The sequence below is a fragment of the Zootermopsis nevadensis genome, unplaced genomic scaffold (assembly GCF_977971745.1).
Source record: "Zootermopsis nevadensis isolate Lab colony 2312 unplaced genomic scaffold, Znev_1.0 Znev_ptg000224l, whole genome shotgun sequence".
NCBI classification, from domain to species: Eukaryota; Metazoa; Arthropoda; class Insecta; order Blattodea; family Termopsidae; genus Zootermopsis; species Zootermopsis nevadensis.
The window spans coordinates 78,686-103,368 of NW_028259353.1; the positions used below are offsets into that span (position 1 = coordinate 78,686).

Below are 24,683 nucleotides of genomic sequence, written 5' to 3' on the forward strand. Positions count from 1 at the left end.
TAACAATACACGAACAGGTGTATGAGCCTTGCTCAGCGAGTCCTCCTTCATAAGAAGGACACGGCCAATTTCGAGAGAGACACAAAGTATCTAGTGATATAATTGGGGTCAAGCGGGATGTCAGAATTCCTAGCAAACAAAAGGACAGACGGTTATCAGGTCAAGACTTCAGATACACCTGGTGGTTTACTTTCATACTTTTACAGGTTCCCTGTGCTGAAAGAAATATTCTCTGTACATCAGAGTGAAGTAATGATGAACACTTACTCTTCGGAAGCAACTAAGATCCTGTCCAAAACTGATCTAGCAGCTGCTTCTGTTGCTTCCTCCGATGACCCTCCATACCCCACACCTGTGAACATACAGCATGTAGAAAGAAAATACAAGCAGTTTTCATCTAGGATTTAAGATGAGCAATGGAATTTGTAACAGTGAATTGATAAGTATATGGTAGTGTTTGAGATTAATATTACGTTAGATCTCATAACTGCAGAGTAGACATTTTTGTCTGACATTCTCAGTACAACAAAGTTAAAAATCAATCAGTAATCCAAATGTAAGAATGAAACAGTATGGTTCATATAAATATTAAAAATAATTTCAAAATTTTCTAGGGAAATTATAGATTACTATGAAGACACAATATCATCACCTATTGGTATTCCTAACCACATTATAGCATACACATTCACAAACATACCACTCTTCGTATACCCAGTGCAATGACTCAACCAAACAGTTTCCTGAAGCTTCAAATATTCTTCTTCTTCTTCTTCTTGCTTGGTAACAATACACGAACAGGTGTATGAGCCTTGCTCAGCGAGTTCTCCTTCATAAGAAGGAGACGGCCAATTTCGAGAGAGACACAAAGTATCTAGTGATATAATTGGGGTCGAGCGGGATGTCAAAATTCCTAGCAAACAAAAGGACAGACGGTTATCAGATCAAGACTTCAGATACACCTGGTGGTTTACTTTCTTACTTTTACAGGTTCCCTGTGCTGAAAGAAATATTCTCTGTACATCAGAGAGAAGTAATGATGAGCACTTACTCTTCGGAAGCAACTAAGATCCTGTCCAAAACTGATCTAGCAGCTGCTTCTGTTGCTTCCTCCGATGACCCTCCATACCCCACACCTGTGAACATACAGCATCTATAAAGAAAAATCAAGCAGTTTTCATTTAGGATTTAAGATGAGCAATGGAATTTGTAACAGTGAATTGATAAGGACGCGGTAACGTTTGAGATTAATATTACGTTAGATCCCATAACTGCAGAGTAGTCATTTTTGTCTGACATTCTCAATACAACAAAGTTAAGAAATCAATCAGTAATCCAAATGTAAGAATGAAACAGTAAGGTTCATATAAATATTAAAAATAATTTCAAAATTTTCTAGGGAAATTATAGATTACTATGACGACACAAAATCATCACCTATTGGTATTCCTAACCACATCATAGCATACACATTCACAAACATACCACTCTTCGTATACCCAGTGCTATGACTCAACTAACCAGTTTCCTGAAGCTTCAAATATTCTTCTTCTTGTCGCTTGATCACAATACACGTGTAGGTGTATAGGCCTCCCACAGCAACACCTCCTACATAGGAAGGAGCCGGCCAATTCCTGGAGAGACACATTGTCTCCAATGACGTAATGGGGTCGAGTGTGATGTCAGAGTTCCTAGCAAACAAAAGGACAGACGGTTATCAGGTCAAGACTTCAGATACACCTGGTGGTTTACTTTCATACTTTTACAGGTTCCCTGTGCTGAAAGAAATATTCTCTGTACATCAGAGAGAAGTAATGATGAACACTTACTCTTCGGAAGCAACTAAGATCCTGTCCAAAACTGATCTAGCAGCTGCTTCTGTTGCTTCCTCCGATGACCCTCCATACCCCACACCTGTGAACATACAGCATCTATAAAGAAAAATCAAGCAGTTTTCATTTAGGATTTAAGATGAGCAATGGAATTTGTAACAGTGAATTGATAAGGACGCGGTAACGTTTGAGATTAATATTACGTTAGATCCCATAACTGCAGAGTAGTCATTTTTGTCTGACATTCTCAATACAACAAAGTTAAGAAATCAATCAGTAATCCAAATGTAAGAATGAAACAGTAAGGTTCATATAAATATTAAAAATAATTTCAAAATTTTCTAGGGAAATTATAGATTACTATGACGACACAAAATCATCACCTATTGGTATTCCTAACCACATCATAGCATACACATTCACAAACATACCACTCTTCGTATACCCAGTGCTATGACTCAACTAACCAGTTTCCTGAAGCTTCAAATATTCTTCTTCTTGTCGCTTGATCACAATACACGTGTAGGTGTATAGGCCTCCCACAGCAACACCTCCTACATAGGAAGGAGCCGGCCAATTCCTGGAGACACATTGTCTCCAATGACGTAATGGGGTCGAGTGTGATGTCAGAGTTCCTAGCAAACAAAAGGACAGACGGTTATCAGGTCAAGACTTCAGATACACCTGGTGGTTTACTTTCATACTTTTACAGGTTCCCTGTGCTGAAAGAAATATTCTCTGTACATCAGAGTGAAGTAATGATGAACACTTACTCTTCGGAAGCAACTAAGATCCTGTCCGAAACTGATCTAGCAGCTGCTTCTGTTGCTTCCTCCGATGACCCTCCATACCCCACACCTGTGAACATACAGCATGTAGAAAGAAAATACAAGCAGTTTTCATCTAGGATTTAAGATGAGCAATGGAATTTGTAACAGTGAATTGATAAGTATATGGTAGTGTTTGAGATTAATATTACGTTAGATCTCATAACTGCAGAGTAGACATTTTTGTCTGACATTCTCAGTACAACAAAGTTAAAAATCAATCAGTAATCCAAATGTAAGAATGAAACAGTATGGTTCATATAAATATTAAAAATAATTTCAAAATTTTCTAGGGAAATTATAGATTACTATGAAGACACAATATCATCACCTATTGGTATTCCTAACCACATTATAGCATACACATTCACAAACATACCACTCTTCGTATACCCAGTGCAATGACTCAACCAAACAGTTTCCTGAAGCTTCAAATATTCTTCTTCTTCTTCTTCTTGCTTGGTAACAATACACGAACAGGTGTATGAGCCTTGCTCAGCGAGTCCTCCTTCATAAGAAGGAGACGGCCAATTTCGAGAGAGACACAAAGTATCTAGTTATATAATTGGGGTCGAGCGGGATGTCAAAATTCCTAGCAAACAAAAGGACAGACGGTTATCAGGTCAAGACTTCAGATACACCTGGTGGTTTACTTTCATACTTTTACAGGTTCCCTGTGCTGAAAGAAATATTCTCTGTACATCAGAGAGAAGTAATGATGAACACTTACTCTTCGGAAGCAACTAAGATCCTGTCCAAAACTGATCTAGCAGCTGCTTCTGTTGCTTCCTCCGATGACCCTCCATACCCCACACCTGTGAACATACAGCATGTAGAAAGAAAATACAAGCAGTTTTCATCTAGGATTTAAGATGAGCAATGGAATTTGTAACAGTGAATTGATAAGGACGCGGTAGCGTTTGAGATTAATATTACGTTAGATCCCAAAACTGCAGAGTAGTCATTTTTGTCTGACATTCTCAATACAACAAAGTTAAAAATCAATCAGTAATCCAAATGTAAGAATGAAACAGTATGGTTCATATAAATATTAAAAATAATTTCAAAATTTTCTAGGAAAATTATAGATTACTATGACGACACAATATCATCACCTATTGGTATTCCTAACCACATCATAGCATACACATTCACAAACATAGCACTCATTGAATACCCAGTGCTATGACTCAACTAACCAGTTTCCTCAAGCTTCAAATATTCTTCTTCTTCTTCTTGCTTGGTAACAATACACGAACAGGTGTATGAGCCTTGCTCAGCGAGTCCTCCTTCATAAGAAGGACACGGCCAATTTCGAGAGAGACACAAAGTATCTAGTGATATAATTGGGGTCAAGCGGGATGTCAGAATTCCTAGCAAACAAAAGGACAGACGGTTATCAGGTCAAGACTTCAGATACACCTGGTGGTTTACTTTCATACTTTTACAGGTTCCCTGTGCTGAAAGAAATATTCTCTGTACATCAGAGTGAAGTAATGATGAACACTTACTCTTCGGAAGCAACTAAGATCCTGTCCGAAACTGATCTAGCAGCTGCTTCTGTTGCTTCCTCCGATGACCCTCCATACCCCACACCTGTGAACATACAGCATGTAGAAAGAAAATACAAGCAGTTTTCATCTAGGATTTAAGATGAGCAATGGAATTTGTAACAGTGAATTGATAAGGACGCGGTAACGTTTGAGATTAATATTACGTTAGATCCCATAACTGCAGAGTAGTCATTTTTGTCTGACATTCTCAATACAACAAAGTTAAGAAATCAATCAGTAATCCAAATGTAAGAATGAAACAGTAAGGTTCATATAAATATTAAAAATAATTTCAAAATTTTCTAGGGAAATTATAGATTACTATGACGACACAAAATCATCACCTATTGGTATTCCTAACCACATCATAGCATACACATTCACAAACATACCACTCTTCGTATACCCAGTGCTATGACTCAACTAACCAGTTTCCTGAAGCTTCAAATATTCTTCTTCTTGTCGCTTGATCACAATACACGTGTAGGTGTATAGGCCTCCCACAGCAACACCTCCTACATAGGAAGGAGCCGGCCAATTCCTGGAGAGACACATTGTCTCCAATGACGTAATGGGGTCGAGTGTGATGTCAGAGTTCCTAGCAAACAAAAGGACAGACGGTTATCAGGTCAAGACTTCAGATACACCTGGTGGTTTACTTTCATACTTTTACAGGTTCCCTGTGCTGAAAGAAATATTCTCTGTACATCAGAGAGAAGTAATGATGAACACTTACTCTTCGGAAGCAACTAAGATCCTGTCCAAAACTGATCTAGCAGCTGCTTCTGTTGCTTCCTCCGATGACCCTCCATACCCCACACCTGTGAACATACAGCATCTATAAAGAAAAATCAAGCAGTTTTCATTTAGGATTTAAGATGAGCAATGGAATTTGTAACAGTGAATTGATAAGGACGCGGTAACGTTTGAGATTAATATTACGTTAGATCCCATAACTGCAGAGTAGTCATTTTTGTCTGACATTCTCAATACAACAAAGTTAAGAAATCAATCAGTAATCCAAATGTAAGAATGAAACAGTAAGGTTCATATAAATATTAAAAATAATTTCAAAATTTTCTAGGGAAATTATAGATTACTATGACGACACAAAATCATCACCTATTGGTATTCCTAACCACATCATAGCATACACATTCACAAACATACCACTCTTCGTATACCCAGTGCTATGACTCAACTAACCAGTTTCCTGAAGCTTCAAATATTCTTCTTCTTGTCGCTTGATCACAATACACGTGTAGGTGTATAGGCCTCCCACAGCAACACCTCCTACATAGGAAGGAGCCGGCCAATTCCTGGAGAGACACATTGTCTCCAATGACGTAATGGGGTCGAGTGTGATGTCAGAGTTCCTAGCAAACAAAAGGACAGACGGTTATCAGGTCAAGACTTCAGATACACCTGGTGGTTTACTTTCATACTTTTACAGGTTCCCTGTGCTGAAAGAAATATTCTCTGTACATCAGAGAGAAGTAATGATGAACACTTACTCTTCGGAAGCAACTAAGATCCTGTCCAAAACTGATCTAGCAGCTGCTTCTGTTGCTTCCTCCGATGACCCTCCATACCCCACACCTGTGAACATACAGCATGTAGAAAGAAAATACAAGCAGTTTTCATCTAGGATTTAAGATGAGCAATGGAATTTGTAACAGTGAATTGATAAGGACGCGGTAGCGTTTGAGATTAATATTACGTTAGATCCCAAAACTGCAGAGTAGTCATTTTTGTCTGACATTCTCAATACAACAAAGTTAAAAATCAATCAGTAATCCAAATGTAAGAATGAAACAGTATGGTTCATATAAATATTAAAAATAATTTCAAAATTTTCTAGGGAAATTATAGATTACTATGACGACACAATATCATCACCTATTGGTATTCCTAACCACATCATAGCATACACATTCACAAACATAGCACTCATTGAATACCCAGTGCTATGACTCAACTAACCAGTTTCCTCAAGCTTCAAATATTCTTCTTCTTCTTCTTGCTTGGTAACAATACACGAACAGGTGTATGAGCCTTGCTCAGCGAGTCCTCCTTCATAAGAAGGACACGGCCAATTTCGAGAGAGACACAAAGTATCTAGTGATATAATTGGGGTCAAGCGGGATGTCAGAATTCCTAGCAAACAAAAGGACAGACGGTTATCAGGTCAAGACTTCAGATACACCTGGTGGTTTACTTTCATACTTTTACAGGTTCCCTGTGCTGAAAGAAATATTCTCTGTACATCAGAGTGAAGTAATGATGAACACTTACTCTTCGGAAGCAACTAAGATCCTGTCCGAAACTGATCTAGCAGCTGCTTCTGTTGCTTCCTCCGATGACCCTCCATACCCCACACCTGTGAACATACAGCATGTAGAAAGAAAATACAAGCAGTTTTCATCTAGGATTTAAGATGAGCAATGGAATTTGTAACAGTGAATTGATAAGTATATGGTAGTGTTTGAGATTAATATTACGTTAGATCTCATAACTGCAGAGTAGACATTTTTGTCTGACATTCTCAGTACAACAAAGTTAAAAATCAATCAGTAATCCAAATGTAAGAATGAAACAGTATGGTTCATATAAATATTAAAAATAATTTCAAAATTTTCTAGGGAAATTATAGATTACTATGAAGACACAATATCATCACCTATTGGTATTCCTAACCACATTATAGCATACACATTCACAAACATACCACTCTTCGTATACCCAGTGCAATGACTCAACCAAACAGTTTCCTGAAGCTTCAAATATTCTTCTTCTTCTTCTTCTTGCTTGGTAACAATACACGAACAGGTGTATGAGCCTTGCTCAGCGAGTCCTCCTTCATAAGAAGGAGACGGCCAATTTCGAGAGAGACACAAAGTATCTAGTGATATAATTGGGGTCGAGCGGGATGTCAAAATTCCTAGCAAACAAAAGGACAGACGGTTATCAGATCAAGACTTCAGATACACCTGGTGGTTTACTTTCTTACTTTTACAGGTTCCCTGTGCTGAAAGAAATATTCTCTGTACATCAGAGAGAAGTAATGATGAGCACTTACTCTTCGGAAGCAACTAAGATCCTGTCCAAAACTGATCTAGCAGCTGCTTCTGTTGCTTCCTCCGATGACCCTCCATACCCCACACCTGTGAACATACAGCATCTATAAAGAAAAATCAAGCAGTTTTCATTTAGGATTTAAGATGAGCAATGGAATTTGTAACAGTGAATTGATAAGGACGCGGTAACGTTTGAGATTAATATTACGTTAGATCCCATAACTGCAGAGTAGTCATTTTTGTCTGACATTCTCAATACAACAAAGTTAAGAAATCAATCAGTAATCCAAATGTAAGAATGAAACAGTAAGGTTCATATAAATATTAAAAATAATTTCAAAATTTTCTAGGGAAATTATAGATTACTATGACGACACAAAATCATCACCTATTGGTATTCCTAACCACATCATAGCATACACATTCACAAACATACCACTCTTCGTATACCCAGTGCTATGACTCAACTAACCAGTTTCCTCAAGCTTCAAATATTCTTCTTCTTCTTCTTGTTTGGTAACAATACACGAACAGGTGTATGAGCCTTGCTCAGCGAGTCCTCCTTTATAAGAAGGAGACGGCCAATTTCGAGAGAGACACAAAGTATCTAGTGATATAATTGGGGTCGAGCGGGATGTCAGAATTCCTAGCAAACAAAAGGACAGACGGTTATCAGGTCAAGACTTCAGATACACCTGGTGGTTTACTTTCATACTTTTACAGGTTCCCTGTGCTGAAAGAAATATTCTCTGTACATCAGAGAGAAGTAATGATGAGCACTTACTCTTCGGAAGCAACTAAGATCCTGTCCAAAACTGATCTAGCAGCTGCTTCTTTTGCTTCCTCCGATGACACTCCATACCCCACACCTGTGAACATACAGCATGTAGAAAGAACATACAAGAAGTTTTCATCTAGGATTTAAGATGAGCAATGGAATTTGTAACAGTGAATTGATAAGTACAGGGTAGTGTTTGAGATTAATATTACGTTAGATCTCATAACTGCAGAGTAGACATTTTTGTTCTGACATTCTCAATACAACAAAGTTAAAAAAATCAACCAGTAATTCAAATGTAAGAATGAAACAGTATGAATCATATGTTCCCCTCAACAGAAAACTTTAGTAAAAGGCAAAAGATTTATGCCTATTGTAGGGAAACTAGAGTTTTTAAATAAGCTAAATAATGTAGAAAAAAAATTAGATAAAACCCCACGCGCTGGGGAAACGTGTAATTATTTACGTTGAAACAAATACGAATTACATGAGTATGAATTACAGAATAATAGCCAAACTGATTTCAAGAAAATGTCTTTCATATTTTATACAATAATAACGAAGACATCACAGTTAAACAACTTTTCTTTTACAACCATAACCAAAAAAGTTAAGAGATTTCAAGAATTTCCCTTTCCCACCTGTTGAATTGATTATCAGGGCTAATGAAGGGTAGAAGATGCATAGATAATAAAAAAAGAGAGTTAATCCAAACTATTTTGTTTGGTGCATTCACAGAACTTCACAAACTGCTTAACGTTTCTTACACAACAGACCTTTTTTACGAAACAGTTTGTAATGCTCACTTGTTCTGAAATCTCTTTAGACTCTCCCTCATGACAGCATGAACTTCACTGTCATTTGTCTCACGGCAGCTCTTACAATGTCCGTCTGTCATGTGCCGGAAGTCCACTTCACAAGCACCACTCTGAAGCCATTTTTCAGTTCACTGTCAATCTTTTCAAAACTTCTCATAGCACACACCATGACATGAACTTCTGATTTCCTGATTTCTTACTAGCTCTGGAGAAAGTTTACCCCATAATCAAACCAGTGTTACTGGACTCCCAGAAAACTATGCCCAAAATACGCCATCAGTAGGTCAGCCTGGTATATGGTGTTCTTTCAAGGATGGAATCACTCAATCCCTATCACATACTTTTATTATAAATTCTGTTGCCCATTTTCTGTTCTCAAATTTCCTAAGTACACGAAGCCTTTGTTTTACTGTCAGTAGAATTTTATTATGATTTTCATCCACCTTCTTTAGAACCCCCACCCCCACCCCACAAGTAAGTTGAAGGCCTATTTCACCTGTGCTTATTTAAAAAATTAGTAATGCATGAATATTCCAAACACTCATAATCAGGAGCTTACTGAACAAGTAAGAACCCATAAATTTCTCTTTCATGACATTATGCAATCATAATGTACAAAGTCAACAGATTTCTAGTACTTTCCTTTTGCAACCATGACAGGCCCAATATAGACAAGTTGGTGGGGAGTGGAAATATTCTACTTGAGTGTGCGCTTTGGAATACAGACAAATCACATATTGGATTAACTGACAATTCATCCTTAAATAGGAATGATCATACCAGACACGGATTACAACTTAATTCAGAAGGCAAGTAGAAGCTTGTGCAACTCACTGCTAATTAGATTAGGTGCAAACTGGATACCTGTAATCACTGATGTAAGATCTAACCCTTCTTTTAGGCTTAAGCCCAAATCTGTCACCAAATACCTGAAAGATGTCTACATCAATGCTAATAAACCAGTTCTAAATTCAGAATACAATCAAGATAACAATTCTGTGGTGCACCATCATAACATAAGAGGACTTTCAAACAAAACTGATCAACTATCAGTGTCCATTAATAATAAACACACACCCTAATCTGTGTTTAACCCAACACCAGAGGTAAAACTTGAAAATGTTACTTTTGGAAGTACTTACTCTAGATGAAATATGGTAAAAGAAGGTGCAAGTATTATTGCCAAAAAGAACCTAAAATTTAATTAGATAAATGTATTGTGTCACTAAAATAACAAGAAATAGACGCTGCATTGTGCAATTGGAATCTAAACATTCCAACATATATGTCCTAGCTATATATAGAGCCCCCACTGGCAATGCTGACTTTCCTAAACAAGTTACAAAGCATTATAAATTATCTTTATAAACCTACAGCACAACATCGTCAACTGTGGTCCCATTATCATCAATACAAATTATCTTATTGAAATTTACAATAAAAATGTGTAAAATGCTCGAGTAGCATCTTCCAATGTCATGGCAACAGTTAATTTCCCCATAAGAATCCAAAATTACTCCATCTGATCACGATGTATGACTTCTAGTAATATTAATAATAAAAAATCGATCTCCAGTTATCATAAGTACAGAATACCAATCAGACTCACAAATGAAGACACTATTAAAGAATGTATCTCTCATCGAATGAAAATTGGGAATGAGTATTAAACAGCCTTGATGTAGATTCAAAATTTAACACATTAATAAATAATCTCTTAAAAATGTATAAGCAAGTTTCACCACCAAAACAGTGATAAAATATCTGAAAAGAATGATTGGATCACAAAGATAAAAAAAGATTAACTAATTTGTCAATAGTGGAACAACCAAATAATGAAAATTCACTGCACGAAATATTTTAAAATACTTACTTCCTCGAGGTCTAAATCAGATTAAATGTGAGAATCAGACTAAACAACCTAGAGCAACCCAACAAAATAAAAGCAGTCTGGAAAACATGAAAAAATTAAATCATGGAAATATTCTACAGAAATATTGACCTCATTAATAAAGATAAATGATAATGTAATAAAAAATATTAAGCTCTTAGCAAATTATTTCAATATTTCTTAACAAATACAGAATAGATTAATAATCACGTTGCAAAAAAGAAGCAGAAGACGAACAAAATATGTTAGTTAAACAATCCCAAACACACGAAGTAGAATGATGGCGCCTTCGTCGTCGCGACCAGAGATGACATTATCAGAAACGCAGAGAGAACCACTATTCTCGTCAGCACTTCAAACACATGTGCAATATTTTTTGTTCTTCCTTTGTGTTCAAGTTGATTTTATTTTTCAAATTGTCTCCCTTTCTCTGTTGTTAAACATCAACTTTTCTCATGTTATACTGTTTAGGCTATCTCCATTCATCCTGTCTTGATTTTGCTACAACTGAAAACTATCCCCCTGCTATTAATGTTAATTTTCAGAATTCTTCATCAAAACATAGTTTATGCTGATTCAATTTGTAACTACATACATTCTCTTTGGTAGAGAATGTTAGGTTCACTATAACACTTTTTCAAATATTTCTGAAGTTGTAAAGTTGTTTCCTGGTCTTTAATATTCACACTGTGTACTTTCTTCGCATTAAATCTCTCCCTATTAAGCTTTTATGCTACTCACTGGTTTTGTAACAGTCACTCCCCAACTGTTGTAACCACTGGATATTGATCGTTATCTCAGTAAATTTCTATGAAAGCTTTTATATCAAGTATAATTGAATGCTGTCTTTTGTCCAACAAGATGTGATGGATATGACTGTCTCTCTTCCTATCGGGAAACACCAAAATGTATTTATACATGTCTCAAAGTGGAACATCATATGCCTCACAGTCAGACTTTCCAATTTGGAAAATGTGTTATCTAATCACCCTAAACCTCTAAATTAGCACACTAAAATGAAGTGAAATTTTATTTATTTTCCTAATTCTTCTGTTTAGGGTAAAACTAAAGGATTTAATATAATTTAATTTATTTTTCACAATATGAAGCAATTAATTACATTTTATATTTTACGTAATTTTAAACACTGTTTTCAAGGCCACTTTCTCTGCTTTGCCATACCAAGGGTTCAAAAAACACTGCAGAATATCCACCATCCCAACAGGAGCCAAACCTTCTGCTGCATTAAAGATTTGTACCTATTCTATCTTCCTACTTATAAACAGGAACATAGTAAATTAGGACTCTACACTCAAATTCCAAAAATAGTGACCATCTTCATTTTCCACCACTTAAACTTCCTCTTTGGCCTTTCCTACCTCTCCTTCTTGTATCTGCCTAGTCTCTGTTCACCAGTCTACGTTTCTCATCCCCCTATCACGCTCAATCAAATTCAATGTTCACACAAATTCATACCCTGGACATATCAGGACAACCGTGAATGTTAGTATCATGTTCCCACTACCATTTGAGTCCCCAAAGTAACCACTTTCTAGATCGTTGCTAAAACACACACACAATTCCATTCAAATACTTATTATCACCATACAAGGTATCCATACAGCCTACAAACCACCTAATTCAGAAGCTGGCAAAGGAACTGCAACCAACGCTAAACATATAAATGACATACAGTTTATATGCTAAATAACCTATGAATATATCAGCACCAGAAAAACAAAAATCGTTTTCCCTTAACACACAACAGGCTATAAACTCTACATATTCAGCTCTCACAAAGCTACCTGCAAGAAGTGGGGTTCCTTCAATGTTATTGAAGAGATATATTACTGACCGCTGTCTAACAACTGACAATCTTGAAATATAGATAAGACATGAACTGCTCCGAAATCCGTAACACTTGATAACTATAAACAGAAGCAAAAGGGATACAACACTGTACCTCAGACACTTCAATATTCCTGTGACAATCTGACTTCAATGGTCTTATGCCTCGGCCCAGAATTGGAGTCCAGCTAGCAGCCTCAAGTATTCGCATTTAAATCCCTAGTTCTCATACATTAGAGGTTAACAAACTACTACCTCTGCATCTGCACCTCCACATTTCAAACGCACTAAGTCAAGTATGGCTCACATTCCCACAGAACATTCAACCCACTGCACCTCAAACTGAGGTCTCCCCATCTTGGGTTTGTGTGTGATATGTCACTACAGCTACACCAGGCATTGCCAAACATTTCAGCTCACGGGGTCCTCTTCAATGTTTTATGAGATTCCACACAGCAGCTCTCAAATCTCACAGTTTTAATATAAAATTATGTTTCAAATAACATGTCCGACAGCTACTTGTGTACTGCTGTTTAAATGAAATTCACATTTCATTAACATGTGGGAATATACAAGAATAACAAACAAACACCAAGTTTAAGCTTCGGAATTAGTAAAAATAGATGGTTATAATCTTTCATGCTCTTGTGATTGCCCCTAAAACTATTTTACCTCTTTCTAATGTGACCTATCGCAGACACTGACCCAGACACACTTGAGCTAAGCCATGACCAGAAGCCATGTTCCCTTGTGCTACATGCTCTGACCCGACCAATGAGACTTGTTAGCCAGGACAAACAGTAGCCACGTAGATGACACTAAACTGGGTCAAAAATAACAAAATTTAACATCTTCCCTCTTTTTATAAGTCTGCTTCCTCCTCCGAAACCCCAACAATTCCTGATGCATTTCTTGTCGCTTACACCCAAGCTAAAAGATCATCCAGCCTTCATTCGCATTAGAACCACTGAGTTTCAAACTGTTACTTCCTCATATTCATAATCACTCTCACATAAAATATTCAATTACACGACTTAATGGATTCAGGATTGTTAAATGCTCTTTCCTAGATCCTGCTGAAACTCTTATGCTCATTTAAGGTACAATATTATGCTTTCAAAGTTTTCCTATGCATGCTCTTTATGAACATTGAACTGTCTGCAATGAGTCCACACGTCAGGTTAAGGGAAACAAGCAGGAAACAAAATTAATTCAAAATAGACAACGACAATCTCAATCTGACTACTCTCTCCTTTTTATAACATTCAAGACAAAAATCTGACACCAACACGACAAGTGGGCATTAAACAACTGTTTCTGTGTGTGTGTTTACATTCATAGTTACTCAACCTGGTTCACACTCTCACAACCATTTCAGTAACATCCCCTCTTCTTCAAACTACTTGTTAATATGATCTTTGCCATCAGCTTTACATAACCTGTCTGTCCATTAAACAGTACAACTGCTTTATATTGCTAAATTATGAACATTATTGCTAACAAAAATTGTAAAACTGCACACGCATAGCTGCAAAGACATATAACTTTAAACAGAGTAATTCTTTGACAGATCCATAAGAAAATTCTACACTTGCCCTAAAAAAAGGGGAAACCTGGGATTCCACATGGACAACAAAGTATTCCTTACAACAAACAGTACAAACATCATCAATACTGGAAATTACATTTTAACTTTAAACGAAACAGTTTCTGACATGCCTTTAACCACTTTTACAATTTATATATATATATATTCAGAGATTATCAACAGTTTCTCAACACAAAGAAATAGCAAGCTTTGTTCTACAAAGACTTCTGACAGAACAGTGTATGTAATTTCTAATGCTGTGTGAAACCAAGAGATGAATTGTGTAACTATCACTGCACAAGGTATGTGATGTAGATTGGTTTATTTGTAAAGACAATCCCCAATAACTATTTGTCCCAGTGTGAGTACTTTCACCTTTCTTCAAGCATGTCTACCTTGAGGGTTTGTGACTTACAAAAGAAATGGCAATTTCACAAAGAGGCAAGCTTGGCCAATGTAAAATATTGCAATGTCATGCATTTCATGCAGGAGAATTGAAAAACAATTACCAGTAAAGGCGTGTAGAGGCACGCAGTGTTTCAAGTGACACAAGATAAGCAATGATACTTGTATTTTACCAGTCCTCAGACATCCTCCATCCATACTTCTGAAATTCAAGCAGAGTAATATGATCTTCTCAAAAACATTTAGCTGCTATACAGAGTAAAAACAGTATGCAATATTTTATCACAGCCAGTTATTTTAAATCCACGATCACATTCTTTCAAGGCCACTTGCCAAAACTGGGAAAAACTTCCCCAAATCCCTGTAAGACACCTCGATAATGAACTGTGGTTCAATAATGTGCTTGTGCCATTCATCATAGTCAGATGCCATAACAGAGAAGTTACTGGATATTTTATCCACACTAAACTTGATTATTCTTTAATGCATCCTTCTTTGAACACAAGGTATAGCAAATGAGGTTTACAGTAATACACCTTTACTCTAAGTATCTTAAAGCCAGTAATCACTAGGGGTTATAAGGACTAAATTAAAATTACAAATAGGTTGTAAATGCACAATAAGGGTGAAAGATACAGGCACTGTCAATTGAACATTCATGAATCCTTTCAAATCTGAACAACTTTTCAGTTACGCACAAGTCACATGTTGATATTTTAATGCCCAATTGTCTCTAAAAGCAAATATATCCTTATTTGCTCATTCATATCATATAGTGAATTATCACTAGTCTTTAACTATGCTTTTTCATTTTATTATACAATAAGTGTATAGTGAAAAGACACAATCACAACTCGTTTAATCAATACCTACTCATGAACATATAACGAACAATTCATGTCAATAAGGCAAACAGAACAGCAAAGCAATAACTCTGATCTGCCATTAAAAAAACTAACATAAATATAGGTATCCAAGAGCATGGCCCTATGGAAACTATGAAAACTATTCAGTATTGTTTTTGACATACAGGACTGCATATAAATACAAGAATAGCAAATTCCTATATAAATCTTGTGTATTATCATCAGGCATTCAACATCACGACAGTGACTGCAGATGCCTGCACTGTCCTCTTCTTCTGTGTCAAGCAAACGAGATCAAACTTTTAATTACTAAGAAAACTTTGTCTCTGGCACGCAACCTGATATATACTTAAAAGAACTCGACTCTATGATATTCAAACTGCAACATTCACTTCTACTCAACAGACGTCCATCCACATGGTTTCACCCATACATAAGAGATTCTTCACATACAAAAATCAATTCTCCATGAAATTTGTAAATACGGGTTCCAAAACTTTTAATGGTCACATTTCATGTACACTGTATAAGCATGTATGCACTTATTAGGTGTACATATATAAAGACATATATGCATGTATACATAAATGCAAAATGCTGCTCCATCAGTTTTCATTCATGGAAGACACATATACATATCAATTGCATGTAATACATGAAAATAGTAATATTACTAAATATCTCATATAATTTTGTAATTATATATATTTGCTTTAAACACATTAACTGGCTAGTTACTGTTGAAAACAATGTACATATGAAATAAGTTCCCTCTTTCAGTAATGCTTTGCTTTCTTAGCAAACATAATTTTATAATAATAATATATATATATATACATATAAACTATTTGAAAATGTGACTTCCTATATCACCATTCTTGAAAATCAAACATAATCACATAACTTGTAACATAACATAGTCAAAAGTATGATAATGATAAACTTTTAAAAACTGAACATCAGTCAGAAATGACTTGAAGCTTTCACAGTGACTAAATGTGATAAAATCTTCTCAGGCAACCAGCAGCATCAATCTGGAGCAAAGTCCAGCATTTCAGAAACCTACAGGGAATGATGCGACATGTCGCTGCTGTTTCTTGTTAAATACATAATCAATGCAGCCAGACCAATGAATGCATCTGGATCTTTGTGTCAGAAAGACCTGATCAGTATCGTCTAAAATCCACAAATCAGTCAAAAGTACCGCATCGTCTATTTTGTAGGATTATTTCACAGATCATGCAATTTCCAAACTTCTGCACGTAAAATATACAACGCCTCATCAAAATCAGCGTGAATACGAGCGCTTGAAGCATTTCAGTCAGTAATCACTTGTTTCACAGAAACGAGGCTACTAAACAAATGCTGACTCCATACTGTGCTATGGGCTCAAGAAGCCCTCCCTATTGTCATCAGCTAATTTGCAGATGCCTCAACAGCTGTCAAACACGTAAGATCATGCCATATCCATATCCACAAGACAGTCACTGTCAAGTTCATTACTTTTAGCTGGAACTTCTCTAGTTTTTTGTTAAACATTCCAAACATCCTGTTCATTTCACCTTATCAATTTGCTATTATTGCAATGTACGAGGTGCGATCAGAAAGTTTACAGACTGCGCCTATAAAAACCTGTACACTTATCTCAGGTATTAAATTCATCCATCACCCTCGGAGTAGTTCCCAGCGCCGCTGCCAAGCCTGGAAGCATCCCTGGAAATCTTTCTTTGTCAGCCTGTCAAGCACCATCTGCGATTCTGCCTGAATCTCTTCTATCGTCTCAAATCTCCTTCCCTTTAGCTGAATTTTCATCTTTGGCAAGAGGAAGAAGTCACACGGCGAATAAGGAGGGTGCGGGATGACAGCCATGGTGTTTGAGGCCAAAAACTGCCGAACTTTGAGGGCGGTGTGTGCTGGCGCGTTGTCATGATGCGTCGCATGTGGAGTTCTTCCTTTAGAATCAGCTGACAGGTCCCATAGCCTATCCCAACAATGTCGCACAAGTCGTTGATGGTACGACGTCGATCTTTCATTTTCGGGCGTTGTGCTCGAAGATGGTCGTCCAGAATGCTCGTCATCATCGACAGAGGTTCGGCCATTTTTAAAACGTGAATGCCACACAAAAGTTTGCGGACTCCCCAAATGCTTGCTTTAGAATTTCATAGGTTTCCGTAGCCGTTTTGGCGAGTCTTTGGCAAAATGTGATGCACACGCCATTCCGAAATTGCAGGAGGGTCGGTGTAATGCACTACCAAAACGCCCGTAACTAAGAAACAAATGCTAATTCGATGATGCCGGCTGGCACACTGATTCACTATGATTGTAGGCCGCACCCCCTAGCGGCAGAAGCTCGTACTACATCCGGTTCGCCCTCTATTGACACAGTCTGGAAACTTTCTGATCGCACCTCGTAATCTGCAAACCGGATACTGTGCACCTGTTTTCCATTAATTTTTCTTGGAATAAACAGTGATAATTTCCCTCAAATGCACAGCTAACTGATATTCGTAACAGACACACGTTAAATTGCCTTTGAGGTATAAACTGCATTTTAAGTATTATTTACTGCTTACTTAAACCTCACAACAATAATGAATGACAATCTTATTATTAAGAAACAGATAAAACATAAACTGCAAGATTTGAGATTCTCAAATTGGCGAGTATGAAGATGGCTGTCATCCAGGTTGTAGTGCCGTGCTGGTAAACTTTCACCAGAATACACGACGCTACAATGCTGAAGACAGCCATTTTTAATGCTAAAATCCATTCAGAGACACTGGTAAACATCGCACACATTTTAGTGAACAAGGCTTGCAGGCATAACCTTGAAAACATAAAGAAGAAATGTTAAGCTTATTTCAGCAAGCTGATGACAGGATTATAGGAAGAGATGATTCACAGATTTCTTAGTGGCACTCACCTAAAGTTATTATTGGTGTTTTCCCAGAACTGATAATTGTACCATTTGTGTGTTCATTTTTGTGCCTGTGCGTAACAGACATTTTCAAGCATATACAGTGAAACCTCGATGCATCGTTTCGGCGGGGGTGGGAAATAAAAACGATGAATACGGGAAAGCATTAAAAATTTAAAAAAAGCAATGTTTCTCTTTCAAAGTTACTTCTTTTTACCAAAAAAGTCTTTAATGGACAAATGGTTTGTCGAAACTTTACGTTTTAAGCCAAACAGAGACCTTTCCACATTCAAAATGTTTTCCTCGTCACGTTCAATAATATTATGCGCATAAAAGAAAGACTAAATCAAGCGTATGTAAACGCTCGTGCAATTTGCTGGATACTGCACGACTTTCACATTTCGTAGAAATGTCGTGTCCTTCGGATGAGCGGCACAATTATCTACAAACAGCAAAATCTTTCTGCCTTGTGTGCCCATGGAGGCATCCAGAGAACTTAAGAACGCCGTAAAGATGTCTGTGGTCATCCAAGCCTTTTTGTTGGCGTGATATTTCACCGGACGTTTTTTCATGTTTTTGAAACAACGCGGTTTTAGTGATTTTCCAACTACAATCGGAACCCGTTTGTCACTACCGTCACTGTTAACACACAGAAGAACAGTAATTCGGTGTTTTGCACGTTTTCCCCCGTGGCAAGATTCACCTTTCAATGCCAGCGTCCTATCCGGGAGGGCGTTGTAGAAAAGTCCTGTCTCATCCGCATTATAAATGTCCCTCCAGCAGACTCTCGAGCCACAGCTCCGTTCTTTCCACATCCACAGCAGCACTTTCGCCGGCTAACTTCTTGTAGACCATACCATGTCGTTCTTTAAATCTACTAATCCAGCCATTCGACGCTGCAAAATTTTCAATATTCAGTCTTGCGGCTATCGTCTTGGCTTTTTCCCGCAAGATGTTGCCATCAACAGGAATTCCTGAGGCCCGCGATTGCTGGTACCAAGTGAAGAGGACACTTTCTAGCTCACTGAAAGTTGATTTCCTTCCGGTTTTCCTTTTTTTGCATGAATTACCGCACTTGTCAGTTTGTTTTCGGATTTATTTCTTCTTTGCAATCATTGAATTTAAAGTAGATGGTGCTAATCCAAGGCGTTTAGCAAAGTCGATTCTTTTTTCAAATGCATTTTTCTCCACTTCTTCTATGATTTTTAATCTTTCTAGAAGAATTCTGACTTGTTTTACTGGGCGAGAGATGGTACAGGAATAATAACAAAATAATTAACAGTAGTAACAGGAATAACAAAATATTTACGGGAACAACTACAAAAGTATAGACTGGAACAATAACAGTAAGAATGGAAGTACTGTTACTGCCGAACACGACGAAACGTAGCCGTAGAAGACACTGAACCACTGGAAACGAGATGAACCAGAAGAATGAAAAGTGTCGCCGGCCTTTCCTTTGTACTTATAATAAAAGCATTTGTGAAGAAATTCACACTGCACATGCCATCTGGCATCGCTGGAACGAAATATGAGTGCACCCTGATTAAACTCATAAAATTTCTGACAATGAGCACCGACATTCACTCCAACTATCACCCCTGCACCGCTGACCACTCATTCCAAAAGAATCTGTGCTGGTTGGGCAACATAACATGTTACCGCTACTGCGTATTCCAAAAACATTGTGCGTCTTTCGGTATTAATTTATCTCAAAACCCAGCATTTTAAATTCTCAGAAACGATCATTGCGGGAAAATTGTGGGCCGGGACTAAGATTTTTAGACGATCGATGCCATAAAACGATAGAAGCGGGAAAATATAACATTATTTTATATGGGATGTATCCGGGACCGAACAAAACAGACGATGCATCCGGGAACGATGGATAGACGTTTCACTGTATGTAGACAAAATGTACCAGAAATTAAATTAAATTTACAGCACATGCAATAAGTGCGCTGCAACGATTATAAACAAAAATGATGAACACAACTTCGGACATCTTGTAGGTACAATTATCTGAATCTTATTATGAACCAATAAACAACTTGTCAATAATAACTTTTGCTGCTTCACTTTTGGCTCCATCTTCAGTAGATCCATACCCCACACCTGAGAACATACAGCATCACCTATTGGCATTTCTAACCTCATCATAGCATACACATTCACAAACATACCACTCTTCGTATACCCAGTGCTATGACTCAACTAACCAGTTTCCTGAAGCTTCAAATATTCTTCTTCTTGTCGCTTGATCACAATACACGTGTAGGTGTATAGGCCTCCCACAGCAACACCTCCTACATAGGAAGGAGCCGGCCAATTCCTGGAGACACATTGTCTCCAATGACGTAATGGGGTCGAGTGTGATGTCAGAGTTCCTAGCAAACAAAAGGACAGACGGTTATCAGGTCAAGACTTCAGATACACCTGGTGGTTTACTTTCATACTTTTACAGGTTCCCTGTGCTGAAAGAAATATTCTCTGTACATCAGAGAGAAGTAATGATGAACACTTACTCTTCGGAAGCAACTAAGATCCTGTCCAAAACTGATCTAGCAGCTGCTTCTGTTGCTTCCTCCGATGACCCTCCATACCCCACACCTGTGAACATACAGCATGTAGAAAGAAAATACAAGCAGTTTTCATCTAGGATTTAAGATGAGCAATGGAATTTGTAACAGTGAATTGATAAGGACGCGGTAGCGTTTGAGATTAATATTACGTTAGATCCCAAAACTGCAGAGTAGTCATTTTTGTCTGACATTCTCAATACAACAAAGTTAAAAATCAATCAGTAATCCAAATGTAAGAATGAAACAGTATGGTTCATATAAATATTAAAAATAATTTCAAAATTTTCTAGGGAAATTATAGATTACTATGACGACACAATATCATCACCTATTGGTATTCCTAACCACATCATAGCATACACATTCACAAACATAGCACTCATTGAATACCCAGTGCTATGACTCAACTAACCAGTTTCCTCAAGCTTCAAATATTCTTCTTCTTCTTCTTGCTTGGTAACAATACACGAACAGGTGTATGAGCCTTGCTCAGCGAGTCCTCCTTCATAAGAAGGAGACGGCCAATTTCGAGAGAGACACAAAGTATCTAGTGATATAATTGGGGTCAAGCGGGATGTCAGAATTCCTAGCAAACAAAAGGACAGACGGTTATCAGGTCAAGACTTCAGATACACCTGGTGGTTTACTTTCATACTTTTACAGGTTCCCTGTGCTGAAAGAAATATTCTCTGTACATCAGAGTGAAGTAATGATGAACACTTACTCTTCGGAAGCAACTAAGATCCTGTCCAAAACTGATCTAGCAGCTGCTTCTTTTGCTTCCTCCGATGACCCTCCATACCCCACACCTGTGAACATACAGCATGTAGAAAGAACATACAAGAAGTTTTCATCTAGGATTTAAGATGAGCAATGGAATTTGTAACAGTGAATTGATAAGTACACGGTAGTGTTTGAGATTAATATTACGTTAGATCTCATAACTGCAGAGTAGACATTTTTGTTCTGACATTCTCAATACAACAAAGTTAAAAAAATCAACCAGTAATTCAAATGTAAGAATGAAACAGTATGAATCATATGTTCCCCTCAACAGAAAACTTTAGTAAAAGGCAAAAGATTTATGCCTATTGTAGGGAAACCAGAGTTTTTAAATAAGCTAAATAATGTAGAAAAAAAATTAGATAAAACCCCACGCGCTGGGGAAACGTGTAATTATTTACGTTGAAACAAATACGAATTACATGAGTATGAATTACAGAATAATAGCCAAACTGATTTCAAGAAAATGTCTTTCATATTTTATACAATAATAACGAAGACATCACAGTTAAACAACTTTTCTTTTACAACCATAACCAAAAAAGTTAAGAGATTTCAAGAATTTCCCTTTCCCACCTGTTGTATTGATTATCAGGGCTAATGAAGGGTAGAAGATGCATAGATAATAAAAAAAGAGAGTTAATCCAAACTATTTTGTTTGGTGCATTCACAGAACTTCACAAACTGCTTAACGTTTCTTACACAACAGACCTTTTTTACGAAACAGTTTGTAATGCTCACTTGTTCTGAAATCTCTTTAGACTCTCCCTCATGACAGCATGAACTTCACTGTCATTTGTCTCACGGCAGCTCTTACAATGTCCGTCTGTCATGTGCCGGAAGTCCACTTCACACGCACCACTCTGAAGCCATTTTTCAGTTCACTGTCAATCTTTTCAAAACTTCTCATAGCACACACCATGACATGAACTTCTGATTTCCTGATTTCTTACTAGCTCTGGAGAAAGTTTACCCCATAATCAAACCAGTGTTACTGGACTCCCAGAAAACTATGCCCAAAATACGCCATCAGTAGGTCAGCAAGGTATATGGTGTTCTTTCAAGGATGGAATCACTCAATCCCTATCACATACTTTTATTATAAATTCTGTTGCCCATTCTTTGTTCTCAAATTTCCTAAGTACACGAAGCCTTTGTTTTACTGTCACTTGAATTTTATTATGATTTTCATCCATCTTCTTTAGAACCCCCAGCCCCACCCCACAGGCAAGTAAGATGTTGAAGGCCTATTTCACCTGTGCTTATTTAAAAAAGAAGTAATGCATGAATATTCCAAACACTCATAATCAGGAGCTTATTGAACAAGTAAAAACCCATAAATTTCTCTTTCATGACATTACGCAATCATAACCTACAAAGTCACCAGATTTCTAGTACTTTCCTTTTGCAACCATGACAAGCCCAATATAGACAAGTTGGTGGGGAGTGGAAATATTCTACTTGAGTGTGCCCTTTGCAATGCAGACAAATCACATATTGGATTAACTGACAATTCATCCTGAAATAGGAATGATCATACCAGACACGGATTACAACTTAATTCAGAAGGCAAGTAGAAGCTTGTGCAACTCACTGCTAATTAGATTAGGTGCAAACTGGATACCTGTAATCACTGATGTAAGATCTAACCCTTCTTTTAGGCTTAAGCCCAAATCTGTCACCAAATACCTGAAAGATGTCTACATCAATGCTAATAAACCAGTTCTAAATTCAGAATACAATCAAGATAACAATTCTGTGGTGCACCATCATAACATAAGAGGACTTTCAAACAAAACTGATCAACTATCAGTGTCCATTAATAATAAGTACACACCCTAATCTGTGTTTAACACAACACCAGAGGTAAACTTGAAAATGTTACTTTTGGAGGTACTTACTCTAGATGAAATATGGTAAAAGAAGGTGCAAGTATTATTGCCAAAAAGAACCTAAAATTTAATTAGATAAATGCATTGTGTCACTAAAATAACAAGAAATAGATGCTGCATTGTGCAATTGGAATCTAAACATTCCAACATATATGTCCTAGCTATACATAGAGCCCCCACTGGCAATGCTGACTTTCCTAAACAAGTTACAAAGCATTATAAATTATCTTTTTAAACCTACAGCACAACATCGTCAACTGTGGTCCCATTATCATCAATACAAATTATCTTATTGAAAGTCACCATAAAAATGTGTAAAATGATCGACTAGCATCTTCCAATGTCATGGCAATAGTTAATTTCCCCATAAGAATCCAAAATTACTCCATCTGATCAAGATGTATGACTTCTAGTAATATTAATAATAAAAAAGTCGATCTCCAGTTATCATAAGTACAGAATATCAATCAGACTCAGAAATGAAGACACTATTAAAGAATGTATAACACATCGAATGAAAATTGGCACTCAGTATTAAACAGCCTTGATGTAGATTCAAAATTCAACACATTCCTAAATAATCTCTTAAAAATGTATAAGCAAGTTTCACCACCAAAACAGTGATAAAATATCTGAAAAGAATGACTGGATCACAAAGATAAAAAAAGATTACCTAATTTGTCAATAGTGGAACAACCAAGTAATGAAAATTCACTGCACGAAATATTATAAGATACTTACTTTCTCGAGGTCTAAATCAGATTAAATGTGACAACCAGACTAAACAGCCTCGAGCAAAAAAACAAAATAAAAGCAGTCTGGAAAACATGAAAGAAATAAATCAGGGAAACATTCTACAGAAATATTGACCTCATTAATAAAGATAAATGATAATGTAATAAAAAATATTAAGCTCTTAGCAAATTATTTCAATATTTCTTAACAAATACAGAAAAGATTAATAATCACGCTACAAAACAGAAGCAGAAGTCACAACAAAATATCTTAGTCAAACAATCCCAAACA

The 24,683-nt window shown here is 36.9% G+C and overlaps 1 protein-coding gene and 2 non-coding genes across 4 annotated transcripts; all 3 read right to left on the minus strand.

Moving 5' to 3' along the window:
* Positions 1–2,696: 2,696 nt before the first annotated feature.
* Positions 2,697–24,475, minus strand: LOC147870676 (uncharacterized). 2 transcript variants are annotated; one of them, XM_087342196.1, is made up of 12 exons: positions 21,707–21,723; positions 20,926–21,010; positions 10,759–20,787; positions 7,762–8,158; positions 6,508–7,376; positions 5,727–5,811; positions 5,419–5,588; positions 4,949–5,033; positions 4,641–4,810; positions 4,171–4,255; positions 3,390–3,474; positions 2,697–3,251 (listed from the first exon to the last, which is right to left on the minus strand). In XM_087342196.1, exons 7-11 carry the CDS (start codon positions 5,543–5,545, stop codon positions 3,426–3,428), a joined length of 516 nt encoding a protein of 171 aa, XP_087198322.1. In that variant the 5' UTR covers positions 5,546–5,588; positions 5,727–5,811; positions 6,508–7,376; positions 7,762–8,158; positions 10,759–20,787; positions 20,926–21,010; positions 21,707–21,723; the 3' UTR covers positions 2,697–3,251; positions 3,390–3,425. The 2 variants fall into 2 exon arrangements, 1 of the variants encoding a protein (XP_087198322.1); XR_015533252.1 differs by lacking the exons at positions 2,697–3,251; positions 3,390–3,474; positions 4,171–4,255; ... (7 more) ...; positions 20,926–21,010; positions 21,707–21,723 and adding exons at positions 22,522–22,723; positions 24,399–24,475.
* On the minus strand, positions 8,347–8,460 carry LOC147870677 (U5 spliceosomal RNA). The gene has a single exon (XR_015533256.1). It is a non-coding gene; the product is annotated as a U5 spliceosomal RNA (small nuclear RNA).
* LOC147870678 (U5 spliceosomal RNA) lies at positions 21,980–22,093 on the minus strand. The gene has a single exon (XR_015533255.1). It is a non-coding gene; the product is annotated as a U5 spliceosomal RNA (small nuclear RNA).
* Positions 24,476–24,683: the final 208 nt, after the last annotated feature.

What these genes read in the sequence shown, in the direction of transcription:
- LOC147870676 (XM_087342196.1), bottom strand. Translation starts at nt 5,545, where the DNA reads ATGTGTCTCTCCAGGAATTGGCCGGCTCCTTCCTATGTAGGAGGTGTT. An exon ending in ATCTTAGTTGCTTCCGAAGA is followed by an intron (nt 4,811 to 4,948) that starts GTAAGTGTTCAT and finishes TTTGTTTGCTAG; the next exon opens with GAACTCTGACATCACACTCG. An exon ending in TTTGAAGCTTCAGGAAACTG is followed by an intron (nt 4,256 to 4,640) that starts GTTAGTTGAGTC and finishes GTATGTTCACAG; the next exon opens with GTGTGGGGTATGGAGGGTCA.